Source organism: Calonectris borealis, chromosome 19 (genome assembly GCF_964195595.1).
Source record: "Calonectris borealis chromosome 19, bCalBor7.hap1.2, whole genome shotgun sequence".
Taxonomy (NCBI): Eukaryota; Metazoa; Chordata; class Aves; order Procellariiformes; family Procellariidae; genus Calonectris; species Calonectris borealis.
In genome coordinates this window covers 3,574,581-3,598,359 of record NC_134330.1, presented here as the reverse complement: position 1 = coordinate 3,598,359, position 23,779 = coordinate 3,574,581, and the positions used below count along the sequence as shown (strand labels likewise).

Here is a 23,779-nt window from a genome sequence, read left to right as displayed (position 1 = left end):
TGTATTTCAGCTTTTTGCCTTTGGCCGTTTGGGAAGCAGTGGGGGGGGAAAACCCCGCCGTGCATGACTAGAGCTTAAATATTGCGCTCTTTAGTGGAACCAAACTCCCAGCATCGCCTCTGTGTTGCCGTCCCTTGGGACAGCATCGCCTGGCAGCTCAGCAGGATGGACACACTGCAGACCGGCGGAGGACGCATCCCTGCTCAGGAGCTTTTTGGGTGAAGGCAGTGTGGGGGGTTCGTTCCAGAAAGAGCGCAGCTTGCTTTCCCACACGAGGCAGTTTCGCCCCGTGGCCGTCGGCCGAGTGATCCCTCCTTACCTCGTAGGGACACTCTGGGAGGCAAAGCCAGCGCTGGAGGAGTCAGTTCAAGATACTTCCACAGTAAACAATAGTAGCTATGTATACACTGGTTACAGATTTTTACCTGTTCTACAAATATTTGTACACTGTAAAGCCTGACAGGCAATGGGAACTCATCCCACCCCACCGCACAATTAAGAAAATATTCCTCTATGCCTCCTTTACGCTGAAAACAATTCTTTCTGAGTTAGCTGCAAAAGAAAAAAACATAGCACAAAAGGCGTGTTTCAGCTGAATACGAAAGAAATCAAGGACCAGCAAATACAGAAATCGTTTCTGGAAAGTATTAGCGACTTTTAAGCTTAAACTTCATAAATATATTGCAATAAGCAAGTGTGATTCTATCAACGGATGGGCGTCTGAAGACACTGGGTCTGTCCTAACGCTGCAATTAATTTGCTGTTTGGCCTCGGGCATAACGCTTCACTTCTTAGTTTCCCACAGCCACGAACGATGGTGGTGTGGGGGGAAGAGGAGACATTTGTGCATCGGTGCCTTCTCCTCTCCGCGCCGTGGCACGAACCCTGCGCTGCGCCGGGGAGGTACCGGAGCGGCACCGCAGCTCCCTGACCCCACTGCTGAGCCTCCCCGCCGGCCCCTGCGCTCCTACGGCTCCGTCACTTCCAGAGGAAGAAGGAATTTCTACAGCTAAAAAGAGCTAAAGAAGTGCTGCTACAGCAGTCCTTGAACTACACAACCGAACAGATCGCTTTTTCCTTTGAGTTTTGGGATGCTGTGACTTCACGAACCAAGTACCATAAAAGTGAAGCTCCTATTTTTCCCAAATAGCCAAAATTTGCTCATGGATGTTTAATATTACAAGCAAAAGAAAATGACTAGCTACTTCACTTGTTAGTCATGAAGATGGTTCCTACTGGACCAGTAATGAAGACGCGAGAATTAATTTATTCGGGAGTCAGTAAGAGACTGATGAATCCAGCCCACCAAGACAGGAGATGTAATTCTCTGCGCGTCTGAAGACACAAGCTCTTCACCCACACAAATCCCTCTGGAAATGCACGTTTGTCTCACCGAAGTGCAAGTTACCCACAGGTATCAACACTGATCGAACACTGTCCTGGAGCAGTAACGTTGGCTGTGGCATCGCTTGGCCCTCAGAGTCACCCGTCAGTCCAGTTCTCCACAGTCCCCATCCCTGAATGATACTGCAGCGACGACTCCCTCGACAAGGAAAAGCTCTGCGAGTACAGGAACTCGTTCGCTGCGTTTAGGTGCGGAGAGGGGGGTTTTCTCTCGCACACAGACGGGTGCACCCTTTCCCTCGGGAAAGATGAAGAAGGAACGCGCTCCCGAACCTGAGACTGGGACAGCTGGTTGTAGACACTGAAGTGGCTGTTACCTGGTGGCTGCGAGCCTTGACCCGTGATGGACGGGAGCCGCGGCATCATGGTGGTGGCAGTAAAATGAGCAGGGAAAGGCTGGTAAGGGACAGTTTCCATTGTCTGAACACTGTAGCTGGTGTAAGGTGCGACAGAAGTCCACATATTGCAGCTCAAGGGGGGAGGTGGAGGCGGCAAGTCGTCAACCGTTGAGACACCAGCGATTTCGGCCCCAGAACTAGAGTACATGCACGCTTCCCTCGGGGTCACCTCGCTGCAATAGGAAGGGCTTAACATCTGCTGATCATACGGAGGCGGGGAACGGAAATAGTGATCGTCTCCCACAGAAGAGGAGGCTTCCAGGTAGGAGCGTTTGCAGGGCAGGTCCAGGTGCCGAGCACTTTCTGCAAAGAAACAAAATTCACGTTCAGGAGCGGCTCCCAGAGCGACGGCGTTTAACAGCAATCTGCTAAGAGCCTGGGGTGGTTTGATGGAGTCCCCTTAGAAGCCGAGCATGCAATCTGTGATTATTTTGCTAAGCAACTGGGACTCTTTTTCAGATAAATCCAGTTAAACCATTTTCGTTTGGAAAGACAATGTACAACATCAAAAAGACATTGTGTTGCAAATGTCAGGCTAATCCCCTCGGCCTCAAAGCATTCTGGTGACATTTATCAGGTTAAGTGAGTGACTTGGGCTACTACTCTCGCATCAGAGATTACTTCACGTTCATCCAGATAACAGAGGTCCCTGACGCTCTTGCAGTGTTACTCCTGACAAACTCAAGAAGTCTCTTAAAGGGTCTTATCGCAGCCTGCCTTCCTGTCACTACAAAAATGACTATACATTTCCCAGATATTCATGTCAAAAGCTGCAGAAATATTTCCAGATAAAGGAGCCCTTTCCCAGTCATCGGTCCTTCCCTCAGCTTTGCGCTGAGAACCTGGAGCCCCTCTCCTACACATTACGATGGCTGTGGCCGTGTTTACCAGCAGCTTTCTGTTAGTTGTTAGGAATATTCTCTGGATGAATTAGTGAATTCATCTGCAGATTAAACATCTGCTAAAATTACACATTTGCCTTGCAGTCCTCTTTACTGGTGCTGTTAGATTCTACATTTGCCCATGATCAGAGGATTCTCACAGCTTAAATAAATTAGCGGCCAATGAGACATGCAAATAGGACTTCTTTCTGTGCACAATTTTTCCGTTCAACTTAAAATGTGCCATGATCTCATCTGATGCTGGACTAAAAGGAAGAGAATGTAGTTACAGCTCACTTAAGCTTGAGAACTAGTGGAGAAGAAGAAAGGGATGCTTACACACAGCTACCACAACCCCACTAATCTGCAGACATCGAGAGAATTGCTAATGGCTTCATCCTGGAGAAGTGCTGAATGTGTATAATGTCATTAATGCCAATGGCAGTGGCAGAACATCTCAGGATAGGTAAGGCCTCCTCCAAACAATTAGTAATTCAGCTGATTCTAACAATGGATAATTTTCCAGCATAGCTTCATGCCATTTGAATTATGCATTCTGATTATTTTTTTCAGCTCTTATTCAGAGTCTGAATTTGCCTTCTATGGGACAAAACCATAATAACTGCCCCAAAACCCAGCTCTTGGGCCCTGACCCTCCAAAACACTTTGATGACATCAGTATCTTTGAAGATCAAGGCCTAAGAGACCGATCCAAAACGAACTGGAATTAGTGATAAGTCTTTTGGTGCTCATGCTCTTAGGTTTATTTGCTGTAGTATTTTTCTAGCTGTAAACTCAAGTTACCTCTTCTTTTTAGGCAATGATAGAAGAGCCCTGAATCTCTCTGTGCTGTGAAGGTGTTGAGTGGAAGATCTTGAGTATCTGAAGCTGCGAATTGCATGTGAGCACCGTTCTCATACTGATAATGTTGAAGGGTCTGGTGATTCCCATGAAGTGGGTTAACGTCTGGCTTTGTTGAAAGCTGGCCATGACTGGACACCAACCTCTGCCTCATGATGCTTTTGGAAATCACTGGATATTCTTTGCTAAAAGAGGTGAGAAAAATGATTACCAGTTAGACAGCAAACAGCATTAACAGAAAGATGAAGTATTATTTTGGCTTCCCTAGAGCATCTCCATCCAATGACGTCAACACCCTTTGCCAGATACGATGAACTCATCACACTCTGCTGGGTGCGGGCAAGTACTGCGACAACACACAGAGTGTGTCCCTGAATTACAGGAAGGGCTTTTCAGGGGTAGAAATGGCATTAAAAGCCCTAATGCCCTCACGCAGAAGAAAATGTGATGCCCCCATGGTGTAGGCACCTTTTAACTTCTTCTTCTCCAAAGAGAACTTCTTCTTCTGCACATTAGCAGCAGAACGAGGACTAAAGCCCAGCTGTACGGCTGTATTTCTGCACAGGACACGGGTCTGAAGGGCGCGCCGGCTGGCTGCGTGTCGCACACCGCCTGCCCATAGACACTGCCTGGGTTCAGCGCACCCACGCGTGCACACGCGTGCAGACTGCAGCAGCTCCCCGACGAGCCGGGCAGGAGGCCGCCCCGCTGAGCACCTCCTCGCCGCCGTCCCTCCTCGCGCCGCTCGGCCGTACCTTTGCAGTCGTGCCACACGCAGGTCGCTGTCGTCGCTCCCCCTGAAGCCCTTGGCAAAGGGGTTGTTTTCAATTTTCAGCTGGGTTATCTTTAAAAGAATGAAACCAAGCATAAAGCGTTTGAAAATAGATCAGACCAATAGGTGCAGCAGCAGTCTGAGGCTGCAGGTCTCTAGGTGCCCTGTCCTATGCGACACCCCGCGAAAGGCAGAGTCCGGAGAGCTTCAGCCATCTAAAGACGTGGTGGCAGAGACGGCGTTTCTGCATTCAGCACTGAGAGAGAAACTGAGCTGTGAAGTTCGGGGCTAGATCTTGCAGAAGCAGCTTTTAAAGCTGGCAAAATTGCTGATTATGAATGAGGACAGGAATGCAAATTTCCTTAAATTGGCTTAGACTAGACTTAATTTTGATGGAGCTCAGCTTTTGTAAGGGAACTGTGAAAGCTCTGCCATTTCATGAAAATTCTGTTAAAAAATTATCTGTGAAAATTCCTTCAGAAATATTCACTAGTTCGTCTGTCTTATAGCCCCAGTAAATATAGTTTTCCCTTGCCAATCCTGCCACCCAATCCCTTCCCACCCAAACCAAAGCCATGCAACGGTCAGGAATGCCGGGAAGAGGTACTTGGTTGTCCAGTGAAAAATGAAAATAAACCACCTCTTTAACACAGGATTTTGTAAAGACAAAGGGGTAGCGAACAAGATCATCTCAGAGGGTTTCAGGAGCTGGAAAATGCCAGAACAGCACCAGAACATCTGTAGGGACACAGGAGCTCCTAAAAATATCCCTTGTCCTTCTCCGAAAGAGATGTACGTGTGTATGCGCACAACCATACGCCTGAGGCTCTTTGACAGTAAGGTTACAGACAGGTCTGACACGTATCACGGACAGAACTGGTCGGAAACAGGTTTTATTAAAGTCCTTCCCTACTAAGGGACACCGGTGGGTAGGATCATCGCCTTGGGCATCTGCTTGTCACTGAAAAGACCTTTTCCAGGAGGAGGAGAGGTGACAGCGTGGCAGGACACTGGTGGGGAGGTGAGGACACGTATCTCCCTGCAGACCCACTGCCCTCGGGTCCCCTCTCTGTCCGAGGCAGCCCAGCCCCGCTCCCCCCCGCTAGCCGGCCGCAGGCTTGCACCAGCCTGCATCCGATTTTAGTGGTGAGGATAACGAGCAAGTCCTGCGTTCGGCTGATTTTGCAAGAGCGTTGCTATAACAAACAGCTACACTTTTAGCAATGTTGAAAAATATCCCTTACCAAAAAACTCCTGAGAAAACAGCTGGCCAGCATCCGTGATGGAGAAGGAAGGTGGTGACATGTGAATTTAACCAGCCTCGAGGGCTCGAGCTTTCCCTCTCTGCTCCCGCAGCCCACAGTGGCTCCAGGGTAGCTCCTGATCAGCTGATGAACCACGAGAAGCGTAGGGCCCTTCCTAACCCACAGCCTGACATCAGGTTTGTACATCTTAATTTTGTTATTTAGTGACTGTGGTTTTCCTCTGACATGAGCAGAATCAGGGCTTCAGTCCCTCCTTGTCACCTTCCCCTGGCTTCACCCCACGCACAGGGAGTTTTGGGTGAACACCTACACCTCTCTCGCTGATCTGTACTCGGGGGCAGCCTCTACCATCAGCCTTCCCTCTCCGGGAGCCCACAGCCAGCTCTGTAACCAAGACTCTCATTTTTTATTTAAAAAGATGGTTATTTGCAAGGACACTTCTTGCTAGCAGGATATTTCTGAGCTAAAAATAGTTCAGTGGTTTGTTTTTTCTAAAAGATACCCAGACCAGGTTTTTAAGCGTTAATGCCTAAGAGAATAAGTAAAACCGTCTGGATATTTCTCTGAGGTTGTGATTTTCTCGAGACCACAGTGAGGTTGTGGCAAGACCTTCTGCCTCCCGCTCCTCTGCCGCAGACCGCCGTGCTCCCCGCGCCGGGCGGGATCCTCGCGGGATCTTCACGAAGAACTAGGGCTCGTCTGGGGCATTTTCCCTAAACCTGCCAGGTCCCCTCTGTGCTGCCGCCCAGCCACCAGCCTCCCCCAGCAGTGGCTGGATGGCAATGGCGGTGGAAGTATTAAGTTTACGGAGCACTTTGGGAACCTTAGGGATGAAAGGCACTATTGACACGTGAGACGTTTTAAGTAGGTATTAAATAAGGTCTTTCGAGCCTTTTTGGTTAACCATGTTTGGGCAACTGGTCGTTTTACACCAACAGCTACAACTTTTCAAACAGGATTCACTTCAGTGTCCAAATAGGGACTTCTTTTTTTTCCCCCCATCTTACCATAACACACACATCCATGTTTCTGCTCTGAGTCTTTTAACTGGCTCACTAATTGCAAAATCTTGCAAGTTCTCTATGCTTCAAGCATCAAAGGGCATACAGGCATTGGGAGGAAAAGGTCTGCTCGGATTATTGGGGAGAAAGAATTTCACATATGTTCCTGTTCCTGTCGCATTTTCCTATGAATGTGTAGAAAAGGAGCCGATACAGAAACAAGTGGCAGATTTCACATTCGGGGTGACAGGAGGGCTCCGGCGGTGCTGCTTCACTCTGCGCCTTTATTTATGAATCCTGATATACCTTCAGAACTCCAATTAATCCTCTCACAACCCTGCAGTCGGACTTCACCGTTAGGGAAACTGCAGGGGAGCAGGAGCTTGTGCAAAGGCAGGCAAAGCGGCAGCAGGATTGAAAACGGAGCCTTGCCATCCCCTGCCTGGCACCCGCTCCTCTCCCGGCCCTGTCACGGGGAGGTGACAATTAACTGTCACATTGCTGTCCATCCTGCTAGCAACCTGGGTTGGTAAAATCCTCAGCAGAACGTTACCCACTGCCGCCACTACCAACACGCTGAAAAAAGAAGAGAAGCCAAACCCACAGTACCCGGCTCTCTGTGACACATACCGAAAGCGCAGAACCGAACCCTTTGTACTTTATATTCCCCCCAAAACAAACCCAAACCCCCAAGCCCCCTCCTGCCTTCATGTGCTAGCCACAGAGCAGGCTCTTAGCTGCGTTTTTATGGTTACATTCCTCGTACGTCTCGCTAAATACACATACTATAATTACTTTTCACTGTAGATTTATGAGCAAGCTTTACCCGTCATTATTAGATTTGCTTGCTGTTTTGAATGACATCCTAGCGTTTATGAGCACGCCGATTCATTAGTGTCTGGACTCGCAGGGTTTGCCAAGACATCGTTACCCAACGATGGTCATGCTGCTCCTTAGCTGCATCCTCTGGCTCGTCACTCTTGCTTAATGCTTGCAGGGCTGGGATGGAAACTTGTCCTTTAGAGCAGGCATTTCCTGCTGCACAATAGCAGCATAAGAGGCTCTCCCCCTCCCTCCGAGCAAACCGATCCTGCTCATCAAAGCACAGCACCGCTGCTGCAATTCGGAAGCTCATTTCGCAGCCGTCGGCAGCAGAGGGCTGCGAGTTGCAAAAGCCCGCAAACAGAAATTAAGCACCCTTAGCCAGAAAAGGAGCCTACCTTGTGATTCTGGTAGGAGGTCACCGATATAAAGGACGTCTCTGGAAAAACGTGGGTGCAGAAGGCTGTGTTCTTTGACCCGAAAGCGTTGTTCTCATCTGCCTTCACAATATGCAGTCGTGGTTGGTATTTATGCATTGAATTAAGAATGATCTGAAAAACAATTGATGCTAAAGTGAGAAATCCAATTTAAAAAAAAAAAAAAAAAAGACAAGCCATAGCTATTTGACAGACTTTACTAACAGGACACGAAAGTCCACTAGTGCTCAGCTTTAGCTTTGCTTTCAAATTAGAGGGGAAAATTACATTATATAAACGCAGTTGAACCAAGACAGAAAAGGTATCTGCTCTCTGGCAAGCAGAACTGAACTTAAAGCTTTCCTGGTAAACCCTCATTTTCTTATTGCTATTGGATAGAGTCAGTCTGGGTGGAAAAAAAGTCATAAATTTTTTTCCCAGCTCATGCTGAAGCTGTACAATATATATAATTCACCAGCAGACTGGTCCATAAAGGCTCCTAATAAATACTTTACTGAGCTGAAAAATACACAGTTTAGCAGAGGCAAAAATAATCACAGAAACCACGGGGGGGGGGGGGGGGGAAGCCAGCTATTTTTCTTTTATCTGCTGGTAAAGGAAAACTACAAAAGAGGAGATTTTTTTTTCCTCCTGTTTGTGGAGCGGCCCCGCGCGGGTGGCTGGCTCACGGGCACCTCTCGCAGCCAGCCCGCGGCTTCTGCCCTCTTCCCGAGCCTCCGCCAGCGAGAGCCCGGAGCCGGCCAAGCGCGTTTTTACGGCGGGGGCTGGGGGCGGCGAGTGAGCGCTGAGGTGCGGCGGGGGGAGCACGGCCCGGCTCCGCCAGCGCAGGGCTCCTCCGAGGGAGCTGCCCCAGCCCCGTCCCAGCCTGGCCCCGCAGCATTGTTCTTCCACAAAGAAGGGATGTGCCCAGACGCTACAGAAGAAAATGGTTTTAAGAAACAGAATTTCTTTTAAGAAATGGAATGGTTTTAAGAAAAGCCTTTATTCCTTTTACTGGGCAAAGAAGAAATACTGCTTTCTGCTTGTTTTCTTGGCACAACCCTTTTCAAGTTCTTCTTCCCTCTCCCAGATTGGCTAATTGAGTCTGTCCTCCCCGAGCCCGGCTGGTCCTAGAGGCGAGGGGATCTCCAGCCCTGTCCCTGCTGGGGTGCCCAAAGCAGCTGGCAAGGCCCCGTCCACCCCCGAGGGAGACACAGGCAAAGGGCCGAGTAGGGAAGACCGCAATGGGTGGTGTCTTCAACTGGTGGTAGATAAATGGGTAGACGGGTGGGTGGGTGGGTGGGTGGGTGGATGGGTGGGATGGATGGGATGCATGGATGGGTGGATGGGTGGGTGGGTGGACAGACGGACAGATGTACACAACGCAGCAGAGCAGCATCAGTTTACACTAATTGTGGATTTAGCCAATTTAAAATGAGAATTATCAAGAAATAGAAGACATTTGCTCCATGATCAGCGTTTGTGCTCAGGAACCCTTTCTATTTCGTGCCCGGCCGTGCTGAGGAGAGCTCGCAGCGGCGCGGCTGCTCTGTGCGCTCCAGCTGGGACGGGAGGTAGCGCAGGGAGCTTGTGCTCTTTAAACCCCTTCGCCTGGCTGCACGTAACTCTGCCCACAGTAGCTGGCTGCATTATATACCACTTAAATGCAATTTTTATTGTTGACATTTTCCAGACAACCCTCCCTGCTCCCCAAGAGAGAGAATGAGGAATTTTTGGCATTTTATCAGCTTTGCATCAAGTCTCTTTTAACCACTTTGCGGCTGTTGATGTGCAGGGTGTAGATCTGAGAGGGTCGGCTCAGGTTTGGGTTTGGAGCCTTTTCTCTGCTTTCATGTATCAGCCACTCGTAAAACAAAGCCAAGATGAATAACGCCAGAGGGCCGAGACTTTCATAAGAAGGGGCATTTTGATTTCCAATAATTAAGAGCTGAGCCAAGCTGATAAATAATGGTTGTCTGGAGCAGAAGCTGGGGTGTGCTAAGCTCTCCTCACTGCCTGTCCCTGCCTGCCCAGGTCTAGCAAGGACGGGTGACTTGTCCCCAGAGTCAGAGCAAGTCCACAGCAGGATGAAGAAAGCAATCTTAAACTGAGATTTCCAAAGGGAAAATCAGGAGCCCAAGTTTTGATATGCTTTGGATGAATAGTCTGTACTCCCTCTCCAAAGTAGTATCCGCCGGGCTGTAATGACCCCCTTAAAAATCTTTTTCTATTTTTTTTATAACCTCTTTAAACCCAAGGCGTCCAAACAATTTCCAAAATGAACACATTACTTTTTGGAGCCTGACAGACACATTCAGGAAAGGATTTTTGACAGATGCTCAAGGTTACAGTTATGGCTGCAAATCTGCCTGGAGGTTCACTGTGAACTCCTTGATATCTGCGGGATGTTTCTGGGGGGGAAGAATCCCCTAAATGGCTCAATTTAGCCCACTGCATTTACAAGGTTGGGCATTTCTGTCCCTTGCACCGAAGAGAATATTTGCCCACGCGTCTCAGTGTAAGTGCGCGTTGGAAAGTGCTGAATTTCTTTGAGTGCGGGGAGCGTGAAAGGAGACCCCCTTGCGATGTGCCAGATCAAAGCCGAAGAGCCATCGCTGAGCACAAAACGTGATTAATAGATGTGAGAACCACAGAGCCCCGAGGTTAACTTCATCGAGCCAGTGTCCACGGACGCGGATGGGGAACAGCTTCCAGCAAAGCAAAGCCCCATAAAAATACGCCATTCTCATATGACGAAGAAAAATCCCTTCAGCTATTTGGCAGAGCAGTCGGCACGTCAGATTGGGGACGAAAATGGGAAGTCGTGGTGCTGTTTCACATGGCCTCCCTGCGCCTGCTGCATGGGTGATTTCTCACATCTTTTTCGGGGGGCAGCGGCCACTCTCCGCATACTCACAACCAACGTTTCACAGGCTTGAAAGCAAAAACTCGTGCACAGAGGCTGTGTCTGCACACGCATCCCCCTTACTTGTGCTTGGTGTAAGCTTTGTGCATTCAAAAACCCTACAAATCATTCAAAAAAGCCTCCCAACCCTTAGCTGCAAAACACTCTGCCTGTGCAAAGTGAAATGCCAACAATCCAGGCTAAATAGTTTTCAAGGCTGCTGTGGAAAACTGGTCACTGGCTAAAAATACACAAAACAAATGTAAATTCCACTCTGATGACGAACATCAGTGGAAAGATTAACTTAAAGAATTGTGTCAAAAATGAGAAGTATTTTAATTGACGGGACAGAGCATGGCTGCTGCTGGTCGGTGCTGGGCAGGCAGGGCTTCAGCAGCTTCAGAGGCTCTCAGCCTCCAAGATGATGCTAAAACTAAAACAATCGCTTTATATTTTCCTGCACTTATCTTTTTCATTGCGAGGGCACGGGGAGATTAAGTCAGTGTCAGACACGGTCACACATTTTTTTAAATTGTTTTTGGTACAAAATGTAGGTAGTTTGAAATAGGCTAAATACTAAAAAAGAAACGGTGTTTGCCTTGTCTTGCCACTGAAAATAGTTACTGGTGTATTGGTTAGAGGGGAATTTTAATGTGATAAAGGACAAAGATACAAAATTAGTACAGGAAACTGGAAAACAGTGTTTCTTGAGCAGCACTGAGGCACGCTGGCCGAGGAACTGAAAGCCTCTCTCTGCAACTTGGTGATCTTGTCTCTTTGCCTGTGAAACAGCTCAGCTTACATGAAATGACGGCGTATTTAGGAGTCTAGTAAATACAATTTTTTTTCTGTATTAAATAAAAAAACCAAAACACAACAACAAAAGGCAAATCAAACAGGTATCCCAACCAGAATCCTCAAATTAGATCGACAAGCCCAAATTTAGGAAGTGGATATTGGTTCAACATCCCGACCCGGGTCTCCGTGGGGATGCCACCTCCCACCACCGCCACCCAAGCACTCTCTCTGCCTGGAAAATACACGTTTTCAAGAAACCAAGTAGCTGCTAAAGAAATACCCGTGTGGGTAATGGCAACCTCTTCAAGAGCATCGGTGCGGATGGCAGCAGAAGGCTGCACTGAACCAGGGGCGCTGCTGCGGGGAGCCAGGGCGGGGACCCCCCTCGGGCTGCGCTGGGCGAGACCCAAGCAGCTCCTCTAGGATTTGAGGAACGTTTTACATCTCTCGCCTTCCAAGGCGGTCACCATGATGCACAGCCTGAAGCTCGCAGGGACGCCTCCCCCTGCCCGCCCCCCCCGCGCCGCCGCCTAACTCCCTTCTTGCTGGTCAGATAGGAGCCACGGCGGATCCCGAGGGTGATGTCACCTCTACCCCCTCAACGTCGCACGTGCGGACCAGATTGCGAGAGAGACGAACTCCGAAGTCACATGTGAGCTTACACAAACATCTTTCCCCCCCCGCCGCCGCCGTCTCCCTCCTTTGTGCTGATCACACAGTTGGCAGCTGGAACTTAAGCTGTAATACAGCTCAACTTCTTTATTTTTTTGGCATTCCCCAGTCAGCAACAAATGTCAAAAAAATGGGGTCATTTGCTCCTTCCATTTAATTTTACTTAGGAAAACATACTCCTTTAGCATCTAATCTCACTCACTGCTGAGTAACGTCGGCTTCAGGGCTTGAAGACCTTTGCCAGTTTGCAGGATCGGGCCCAGAGGCCAGAAGCTTAGCGGGGTAATGGTACCGCATTGCTTGTCGCAATGCAAACTTGCCTTGAAATCACCAGTAAAATGTATTTACTTTCATATGAAATTTGGGGAGTTGATTTAAGAGCGCTCCCAGTTTCGCCAAGGTATCAAATGTCATATGATGCAGTGGTTGTTATGGCAACTACCCTTTTTATATTGAATAGTAAATGGCTACGAAAAAGCCACATAATTTTATGGTTGCTCCTGGGGGATCACATAACTAATATAAAATCTCTCATTTTAATATATTTTCTGCTTCTTTCTTCCTTCCTTCTATTCTTTTTAAAGTGAAAAAGCCTTTGAGCTGAGGTTGGCCCCTGTCCCACGCCGGGACATTGAGCTGGGGCGCGAAGGACCAGAACAAAAACTTGACGATTCAGTCTCCCGCATGGAAAAAAGAGCGTGTTAATCAACGAGGCTCCTCCGGAATCGCAACTGCTGCTGCAGCTCATCGCGATTAATATTTAGAGCATTTGATGGTATAAGCCATCCCAAACCTAACTTCTCTTTACGAGTAAATGGTTCAGAGATGCCACACAGCATCAGCACAGGAGTCGCCCCCGCTGCGCTGCCCAGGATGAACGGGACGTCTCAGGGAGCGGTGTCGGGAGCGCGGTGCCACCGCCCCAGGACCAGGGAGCGGCGTCGGGAGCGCGGTGCCACCGCCCCGGGACCAGGGAGCGGCGTCGGGAGCGCGGTGCCACCGCCCCGGGACCAGGGAGCGGTGTCGGGAGCGCGGTGCCACCGCCCCGGGACAGCCGCCCTCGCTGCGTCCACCCCGGGAGCTTGCAGAGACGCATCACCCCAAAGCAAGCGGTTAAAATCATAGAATCATTTCGGTTGGAAAATACCCTCAAGATCAGCGAGTTCAACCGAAGAAAACACTATATTCAGACAACCTCCAGAGCGGCTAAAAAGCTGGCTCTAAAACTACCTAAACCTCATCCTCCTTGTTTTCAGCCCTCTCCAGGCCATCCACCTCGCTCCGCTCAACGCCCTCCGCCCCGCAGAGCCGCCCGGGCAGGGCTGTGCAGCAGAACCCCGCCGGCGGGGGGAAGGGGCTCTTCCCAGCCGGCCCCAGCCCCGAAGCCGGCCGGGCTGCTCCCCGCCGGGCTGCCGGAGGAGGAGCCTCCCAAACCCACACATTTCTCCTGGCAATCCGCACAATGAGGAAAAAAAAGAAAGGCTGGAAAATCCTGGGAAAAGATTCAACATGAGCTCAGACAAATTGTTCCTTACGGGAGGGCCAAAGCTGGGATTTTTTTTTCTTTTTTCTTTTTCATCTAATGTCAGCTGAAATGCGTGGTGGTGTTTCCCGGCCAGCTTTGGTGTGGAGGAGAAGTCCATCTCCGCACGAGCTTGTGAGCATTTATTTCAGGTGTGTGATCCTGGGACATCCGCTGGTGTGCGATCCAAAGCATCCCCCCCCACGCTGCTGCGTGGCCTCGTGTCACCCGTGGACGCAAAAGGCCTTTGGCAAGCTGTGACATCCTCACTTGCCCTTCTCCAGGCCAGCTCCCCACCCGAGACTGGAAGATGATTTCAGGATCTGATTCTAGTTAAACTTTACTAAAATCCACTGCATTTCACTTATATAAGCCAGTAATGTAACAACAAAAAGATTTAACACCAGAGATGTAAATCTTCCTTGCAACCAAGAACTCCACTGGTCGTTTCCTACCCAGCCATTTAAATTGCACGCTCGGATCTATTCATCCCTACGAAACACATGCCATCCCCAGCGGCACACAGCTCCGCTCCTTTGTTTTTTTGCAGGAAGAAAGCAGACAATGTAAAACTTCACATCGGGCTTTATAATTTATTTGGGCACCGCTATTCTCAGATCAGCTGTAAGACATTTCCTAAAATGCATGGTTAAAAAAAAAAAATGAAAATAACCTTTTCATGCATAGTCTTTCAGCAGAAGACTTAGTGATGCTCCAAAAAAATTGACTTCAAATTTAGGGCTGGACAAAAGGGTTTTTTCAAGTTTTAAATGGACCGAGAAAAAAAGCTTGTTTAGTAACAGGAGAGATGTATATATATGAAATTCTTATATGTTTCTTATATGTGTATATATATAAGAAATCATATATATATATAAAAGAAGCCATATATATATATATATATAAAAAGAAATCTTTTTTTTTTATATATATATATAGATATAAAAAAGAAATTTTTAGGTGACAATAAGGATGTGAAACTGCTCTCTTGCTACCGAGATACTCCAGCGCTGCCCTAAGTGAGGACAAGCCGTGCAGCCAGCGAGGCCGCGTCTCTGCCCACCAGCCAGGACTTTGCCTGGGAGCTGCCGCGGCCCCATCCCTTCGGCCGCAGGCAATCCAGGGCTGCGGGGAGGCTGCCGCCGAGGCGGCACATAAACCTCATACCAGCGCACGGCAAGGAAACTGCTTGGCCACAAGTCATAAAGCAAACAAATAAAAAAAATTCTAAATAAAATTTAGGGTTTCATAAGATTACTAGGACATTAACCTAATTAAAGTGCTTGAGTGCTCCTGACAAGCAAAGACAGAAAAATGCTAAAATTGGATTAATAGAAAAATGAGAGGGAAACCCCAAGACTCGGGGAAAAATTAAGTCTTTCAGTGATAATCAAATAAAACCAAGTGTGCAAATAATAAATCTGGAAAGAAATAACAAACTCATCAGCATTAAAGAGTAAAGCCAGTAAATAGCAGATTTGGGTCAAGAAACCCAGGAATATCACTTAAAATCCTATCAGAGGTGACAGACCATCTACAATACCCTTTAGCTTTAAACCTCGGTAGGTTACATCTCAGGAACTAAAATAACCCCACACTTTAAAAGCAGATAAAGTCCATTATGGCAATTAAATGCTCCATCAGCAGCCAAGGAGCGAGGTAGGCACAGGGTATGTAACATAACCAAGCTTAGCAATACTGTGCTGGGGGGGATTAAATTAAATCTGTACTGTTATTTGTCACAATCTCCACTTCTAATCTTCATTTATTACTTGTCTTTTTTTTTCTTTCCACAGGAATATCTTTATATATTCTGTAAAAAAGAAAATAATTTCCAATTGATCTGCTCCCAGCTGAAGCCTGCCAGAAATACTGATGTGATGCTATCGCCCTTTCCAAGCCGGCCTGGCTGCAGAAGCCCATGAGAAAGACTGATTCCTCTGGCAGAGGTTTAATTTCAGTGGAGTCATTAACAACAACGACAACAAAAGCAGAACCCCCTGATGTGATGTGCTTGCTCCTCTGCCGTCTTCCAGCGTTACTCCACGCCTACGAGCGCTGGCCTTACGTGGCTCTGCGTGTTCACAGCCTGCCTAAAACCAGGGGAAGAGGGGGCATGCAGATAAAACAGGGTTTTCTTCCAGATATATTGCATTGGGTGAGACGGGCTTCCCTCGGAGCTGCCATCCAGCTCATCGTTAACTCCTCTGGATACTGAAAACCCCATAGAAAAGGTCCTCAGGAGAAAGACCCAAGCAAAGCTGGGCTCCCGCGCTGCCAGCACGCCTCTGGAGGCAGCTCAGGAGCCACCGACCCGCAGCCCCCCCGATGCCGTACCAAAAGCCGGCACTCTTCTTGGCCAGTCCCCTCGCCAACGCCTCAAAGGCATCCTCATGTCCTCCCTATCTACCATGTACAGAGTGTAAAACCAAATTAAAGTCTGCCCTAATTAACAGCCGTTGCTTCTCTGCACCACTTAACCCTTGCTGGGCGGTTTCTAGCCCTTGCTGCTCGTCCTCACTGCCCCTAAGGTGCAGTAAGTACCTTTCTGGACATTATTATGTACCATTAGCAGGAGGGCTGGCTGTGCCGGGAGGTTGCTGGCTGCCGGGCACGGTGCTGCGGGCACTGTCGGGCAGGCAGCCCCCCTGCCCCACGCAATCCCGTGGGAGCAGGACCCTTCCCGGCACCCTCGTCAGCTCTGCCTGCTGCTCAAGCCCAGGCAGCAGGGTTTTGGGGAGCCAGGGCTGAGGGCCGTGGGGTTATTATGGCTATCCGCACCTCACCGTGCCTGCTCAGCACTGCAAGCGGAAAAGAGATGATTTTTGCTTCAAAGAGCTGCCAGTCTCAGCAGCTTAAACAATACCTTGAGCCAGGAGATGAAGAAAAGCCCAAACAGTGAAATAACAAAAAAGCCTGATCAACTGAAACAAGTTGCCCAGGAGAACAACCTCACCGCCGGTCCGAGCCAGAGCCCCTCAGAAACCCCCCGTGCCCCTCCGGGAGCTTCGCACCCGCCCTGAGCATCCTTCACCTGCCGGGGCCGGGAGCGGGAGCTGCCCACGCCGCCCCGCAGCTCGCCGGCCATACGGATCGTCTCACGGGCGCCCTCCGCCCTGCTGTTTACATCTTTTAAACCTCTGAAGAAAGTGGAATTCCATTCATGAGCATTTATCACTACGGAGATACTCGTCAGGACTCGCTCAATATTTCCCCGTATGCCCTGAACTAACCTTCTGAAAGAAACACAAGTATTGTGTTATCCTTTCCAATGGAGAGGTTATTTCTGTGCATCATCTACAGCTGCTATTAGCCAACCGATCTGTTAGCACTTGCGATGATATAACCCGGTTCATGATGAAGGAGTCATTCCCATTTTTCACCTGGAAAACCCAGCTAGGTGCTTCCCAGGCAGAATACACTGGGAACGGGTAAGGGACGTGCCACCCTTGCGCAGTTTGCGGACACTTAAGAAAATACCTTTGTCTCCACAGACAGACTATATGCGACTGCCTATTATTCACTTGGCATTAGAGAGCGAAGCATCAGCTCTGCCAGAATCGCTAAGCCTGTCACTCACCAGCCCCGCGTAAATCAGAGGCTCTATCAGGCTGATTATCTCCGCATGTAAAGATTTGAAAATACATAAATTAAGATTTTACTCTAAGCAGAGGTGGCTTACAATGCTTTCTTTAGGATCAGATAGACCTCGCCCTAGCTAAACATTACAGCGGCTGCTGATTTCTTAATCCATTCTCAACATGAGCATTTCTCAGTTGTTAAGCCTGGTGTGAAAGAAGCCTTTCATGGTCGAAAAATCCCCCAAGAGGAAAATATACAGCCCACGTTTTCAGGCCGCGGTGCGTGAGCTGGGCACGGGCTTACCTGCCGCAAAACCTGCTCAACCAGAGGGGTTTGCAGGCAGATTGCAGAGCCCTGCACTGAATTTTTTCTTATTTAAAATCTGCACGTTTATATGAGTCTACATTAAAAAATGTCTCCCATGCCTCTGACTGTAACCGATAATTTACCGCAATAGATAACTGGCCAGTGGAAGAAGCAGAAGCGTGGTTTTGAGACTGGAGAGGAACGGTTGGTGACTGGGTTTTATGGGCTTGGTGTCAGAAAGCAAGGCTTTCCAGCGCCGCCTGTAAGGCATCCCCTCCCGCCAGCACAGTAAATAATCTTCAGTCTAATTCCGTGGATTGCAGCAAGGGCTGCAGCTCCACGGCTTATTAATTAAGCTGTTTAACTTACTTATTTTAATCCTCAAATGTACCTACACTTCTCTTTATGCACTCTGTGGGGCTGCTTGTCCCAGACGTTAAGCAGCTATTACAGCGCACGGAGTCAGAGCATGGACTCATTTATCAACGAATTCATTGAAACACGGTGAAATTTCTGCCCGTCTGTTTTTCAGGTGAGAGCCCAGGTGCCCAGGAGCCACGCTCAGAGGAGCTGCGCCCCACGTCGTGACGTGTTTGCCCTTCAAACCCGCGTCCCCCCCACGCCACGCGGGGTGGCTGCAGATGGGAACGGAGCCCCGCAGCCTGTCGTGCTCCAGCTGCGTCTGCGACCGCGAGCCCCTAAAATCCACCATGTCCTTCTTGCGAGACCCCGTAACACCCCCCGCTCCAGCCTGACCCCAGGATCAGCTCCCCACGCTCACTGTTAACCGGTAGGTGAACAGACAGCGGAGCTGGAAGAGCTCCTTTGGTTTTTTCCCCCCAAAAAAGTGTCTACCAAAAAAACGGTTAATCCAAAAAAGGAATATTTAGCACAAAGATATTTCACCTCGCGCCTCCCCCCAGCCTCCTTGCCCCTCCTGCCCCCAGGCAGCAAGCGGTTTCTGTCCAAGCCCCACGCATGGGAGCACGGCAGGGCCTGGAGGGGATCGCTCACACGCAGCAGAGCTGCGGGCAGGGCCGGATTTTGGGATACCGGGCGGAGCTGGAGCCCGGGATGGTGGGAGCCAGGTAGGGAGCCCGGTGCCGCGACACCTGCGGGCTCCCGCAGCGGCCGAGGGTGCCGGGGAGGGCGAGCCGGCGCGGCTCTGGCTGGGCAGCTGCCCGCACACCAAACCCAGCACCAGCGGCAGCCTGCAGAAATCATCGCTCTGCGTGGTTTTGAGGTTTGGAGGAAATCAAAGACAAAAGGAAATGGCAGGCAGGCTTCGCTGGAGCATGAGAAGGCAAACAAACCCTGTGGGTTTTCCGACTTGTTTTTCTTAGGGAGCTCTAAGAGAGCATTTGCAATTGCTGGGAACAAATTCCTAGAAATGAGAAGCTGTTATTATTCATAACGTAATGCCTTCGCCGGCAGAGCTGGGAGGACTGTGCCGTGCCGGGCAGACACCTCGCAGGCGCTGCCTGTCCCAGGGACGTCGTGCAACAGCAGAACAGTTCTCAGGACGAGCTGCTAGGAAAACTCACACTCGCCTGGTACAGGGCGCAGCTCTCCTCCATGTGTGCAACTTCTCTACCACTTCTCTAAAGCAGATGATTAATTTAGAAGCCTAACGAGGAACTGTCTGAGAAGGGGCTAATCCCATTTAGCCAGGCAGGTTGTCAGTGCCTGAACCACGCAGCGACCTGGGCGCTTAAAACGGGTTATTCCAGGCGTTTTCCCAGCAGCCTGAGGCAGAGCGCTGGGCTGTCCCCGGGGCAGGACAGCTCGCGTGGCACGAGGGGACTGAGCGGGGCTCGTCTGCAGCACGGCCACTGCATGGTGCTGCAGGTATCACCCCGGAACGCAAACCGGGGTCCCCTCTGCGTCTCTAGGGAAGCTTTGTGGGAGGACAAACAGGCTGTTTATTAAAAGGTGGGGGGAAATCTTCCCTGTTAAAATGCAGTGTCAAAATCGCAGTTAAAAAATGACAAGTCAGGAAAAGCTACGTTTATAGTTGCAAAACCAACACTGCACATCCTGTTTGTTTTACGGCCACATCGAACATCCTGTGTGTTTTACGGTTTACATTTTACAACGTAAACAGTCATATATTAAGCTACACAGTTAACCAAGAGAAAAACATGGGAGTAAAAAAAATGCCACGTGCGAAGCAAGCAGGTCAGTACAGCTGCTGACACCAGAACGTCGGCTTTGTGGGCTTTATGTAATTTTTACTGTGCAACCCTCAACGCAGTTGTTTTCATTTCATTTCCGTGGTACTTTCCCCCTTAAAGAAGAGCGAAGGGGCGAGATCGCCTGTGATTAATAACGTCAGCGTTAAATGGTCCTGATTAGCCTTTGAAGTTCACACATGTTTCACTGGGGTCAGCAGGTTGGGGAAGAGGGTCAGTTCCCGGCGCTGCTGACGGCTTTGCGCAGCGCTGGGTTATCACCGTGTCACCCTGCCAGAGCCCGGCTCTGCGCAGCACCGCGGCGGCGACACGCGGGATCGGCGCGCTTGCTTTTGGAAGTTCGAAATTTGCAGAAAATTACAAACGCTGCAAAAATTCTGAATTTTTCACAGCGTTTTAAGCTAGTAGCATCACCCTGCCTCTAGAGTCAACCCCATAAAGCTCCGTCTGACTTAGTTGTGTCAGGATCGCACTTTCTGTACGGCTTTTAGGTGGCATCAGGACAATTGACTCCACGTGAAAACCTGCTCTTTAGAGGCTTGATGCATGATCGTTTTAAGCAAGACAGATACACCCCTCCTCCCGCCACACCCTGCTTCAGGACCTTGTCACAGCCCCCCTCACCCCCAAACTGCTGCTGCTTAAAAGACTGGCAGGTTAAAAACCACATTTGATGATACAAAGTAGATTCTTTTACCTGTGGTATTAGGAGGAGCTGATGGCACTAAACCTAAAAGGATTTTAAACTCTATCTTCCCTTCCTCCAGCCAGCAAGGTTTGTTTATTTTTCTGTGACTTTCAGTTTGGACCGTGCAACCCAGACAGGTCCGTATTTTTATACGCATTATCTAAGCACTCATTTGCCTGGCAGGCTGGAAGGGCCCTTGTGCTAAGTTATTAAATGCACTGTGGTAGATAACTGTGTACTTCCCATTTCTGTATTCTCAATACACACGAATTAAGAGTTTCCAAATAAAATACTTCATCTTCTATACAGCTGCCAAAGCCAGCTTGGAAAATAATGACTCTATGCAACCTGTTTCTGCGAGCTGTATGTACCACGCACGGCAACAGCCAGGCTGAAAATCCCACAGCGCTGCCTGGAAAGTTCCTGGGCAGAAAATAAAAGGTCGATGGCATCCAGCAGACAACGACTGCGCAGGTCAGAGCCTGCACTTCCAAGAGCAGGGAAGCGCGCAGGCAGCCCCCTCCCTCAGTATTAAACTCTCCCCCACCCAGCTGCACCGGCAGCACAAAATAGATGTTGCTCCTCGTTATTAAATTAACTGCGACATCCCAACCAGCATCGCAGTCCAGACACACAAATTCAGCGTCGTGGGCCCACCTCTACCCAAAACCCATGCAGAACATCTCTCTTACATGTCCAAAGGGATCCAGGTGGTTGTTGGTGAGTTTTAGCTTCTGAAAGGACACCAGCTGCCGCATCCAGTGTGCTCCCGTGGCGGGTGAGTCGGGGTGCACGTACAGCCGCCCCGGCATGGCCGGCTCTGCCTTCCCGGCCACCATCCTGCAAACACAGCGGTTACAGATTGCATCACCTCGGCAGCGGTCGCCAGCCCGGACATAGGAAAGCGTTTTGTCCTTGAACTCAACCCAGCAGCCCTCCTGCCAGCCCTGGAGGGACACGCGGGGCACGGGGGCTCGGAGAGGCTCCTGCTGCTCGTGGGGTTTCAGGGCTCCTCGTTTCAGCATTGCGGGCTGGCAGAGTAACCTCATCTCTGCTCCCCCACGGCATTTCCTTGGGGCAGTGTCTCTACAGGGCGATTGTGTTGGCGTTGGTCAAGGAGGAAATCTTGTCTGGGTTTTTGGAGAGGACGAAGCCTTCAAAGGCCATTCTGCAAGGGGAGACGGTCGCACACACTTCCCCAGGAGAAGGTACCTGCGGGCAGGAGCAGGTACCGGCGCGGGTGCACCCTCCGCAGCCATGCAGGGCTCCCGCAGCCCCCGGCCGGGCGGCAGCTCCGGTGGGAAGGGGCTGCTCCCCGCTCCAGAGCTGCGTGCTGGCACACGGTGCTGCCCCTCGCACCCTTCTGCCAGCTCCCCTTGCCCCCGCACCACCACCACCACCAACCCTCACGGACACAAGACCCAGCCATGAGCCATCACTTAATGGCAACTCCCCCATTACTGGGCATTGTTCTCCTCTTATAAAACACCAGTAAAAGCAGTATTACCAAAAACAACAGAGACTTTCCAGCAGCAATAAAATGAAAAGGGGAAACAGCTCTAGGGCTGGCAAAAGCTAAATTAAAGAGAATTAACAACTATCCATCATCTAGGGCTTAATGGTTAAAACACAAAGTGGCCGCCACGCCGCAGAGGCCCTCAGTCTGCTCCTCCTACCCAGAGGCACTCCAGGACAAAAGCGAGCAGAAAAGGGGTTTTTTAAAACTAGAGCAGCCCTAATGTGCAAGTAAATTAATACAGTTTTATAGGATGTCACCAGGCTCGTTCCCGTTAAGATGACTACGAAGTTTTCCATTGCTCGTCTTTTCAGCAGGCAGCAGCGGGTGGGAGGGTTTGGGCAAAGCACGGCAAACGGTCGCCGTGCGGGAGGCTGCTGGCGCGTTTGGGGTAAAAACCAAAAGAGAAAGCAACATGCTTCCTTCGTCAGAAAGCAGAAATCATAGCTGCCTCTCAGGTAGATAACTTTACTACCAAAGGCACAGGGAAGGGAAGAATAACAGAAGAGAAAGAAACTCCAGAGGAAGAATGAATTAAAAGAAAAAAACTCTAAACTGGATCTGGCATCGGACTGCGACGGGGGAACCGCTGCTCCCTTCGTCTGCCGCACCAGCGTGGCCGAACCAGGGCTTTGAGTAAACCACCCCACGTCTTGCTTTATAGCTGATCGCCTAAAAGCAAAATATTACTATAGAAGAAAGGAATTGAAAACTTTCCTCGACTGCTGTAGATACTAATTTTTAAGGCCAAAATGGACATTAGATCATCTAGTCCAGCCTCCGGTATAATGCAGGCTGTGGCTTTACTCTCTTACACCTGCACATGGCAGACAACCTGTGCTTGGCCTAACGCATCTCCTCTGAAAAGACCCCCAATCTCGAGCGCTTTGGAAACGAACAATCCACCATCTCCATTAGCAGTCTGTCCAGCAGCTAATCACCCAGCCTGTTAAGGACATTTTATTTTACATTTGTCTGGTTTTAACTTCCAGCCGTTGGCTCTTGTATCTATCGCTGCTCCACCAGAGAGAGCTCTGGGATGTTGGCATCGCTCCCGTGGGAAGGTATCTGTGTTGGTTTCTGAGTTTGCACAGCAAATGGTTGATCCAATTGCAATTCTCGTATGGAAAAGAAGGCAAACAGAAATGTTCTCTTACCATTTATTGTCACAGAATTTATACCGGTGGTCGTCAGCGGGGACGATGTCGATCAACAAGATGTACTTGGTCTTGGGGTTCATTCCGGTCACTTTAACCTTGTAACTAGGAAACATCCTCCTTAGGAAAAGCAAAGGGTTAACACATTAGTGTCCGACCTGGAGCAGTGCTGGAACTGATGGAAACTTGGAGCAGCACCCCAAAAGGCAGATCCACCATGTGATGAATTCACGCTACCAATGAGCTACAAAACATTATTGCTGCTTATACGTCACCTGAATTAAACTCACTCTTTCCAGAGCATGGGCTGCACAGGGCTAGTGCAAAACGGGAGACAAATGTGGATAAGGGTATATAGAGGGGGGTTATGGGCCAGTGCCAGGAAAAGGTGAGTTAGAGAGAGATATGGGGGGGTCAACACATCCCTCCTTACTGGAAGCTCGGACAGAGAGCCCTCACTACCCCAGGAGGCCACACTTCTTCACTACCCCATCTGACCACACTTCAGAAGAAACGAAGCACATGCCGCTTTCTCCTTCACACGTTCCCAGTGTCCACGACACCAAGTCCCACCACTACTCCTATGCAGTAGCTGAACCTGCGTTCCCTTCAACAGGCTGA

The 23,779-nt window shown here is 49.7% G+C and overlaps 1 protein-coding gene across 1 annotated transcript in view; it reads right to left on the bottom strand.

Moving 5' to 3' along the window:
• Positions 1-1,231: 1,231 nt before the first annotated feature.
• The window catches only part of TBX4 (T-box transcription factor 4), a 40,436-nt gene continuing 17,888 nt past the window's right edge, over positions 1,232-23,779 (bottom strand). Inside the window, exons 4-9 of the mRNA XM_075169102.1 lie at positions 23,159-23,278; positions 21,178-21,325; positions 7,803-7,955; positions 4,300-4,388; positions 3,488-3,729; positions 1,232-2,105 (exon numbers count right to left, since the gene is read on the bottom strand). Coding sequence (XP_075025203.1) covers positions 1,483-2,105; positions 3,488-3,729; positions 4,300-4,388; positions 7,803-7,955; positions 21,178-21,325; positions 23,159-23,278 — 1,375 coding nt within the window. The 3' untranslated portion in view covers positions 1,232-1,482. The remainder of the gene's footprint in view (positions 2,106-3,487; positions 3,730-4,299; positions 4,389-7,802; positions 7,956-21,177; positions 21,326-23,158; positions 23,279-23,779) is intronic.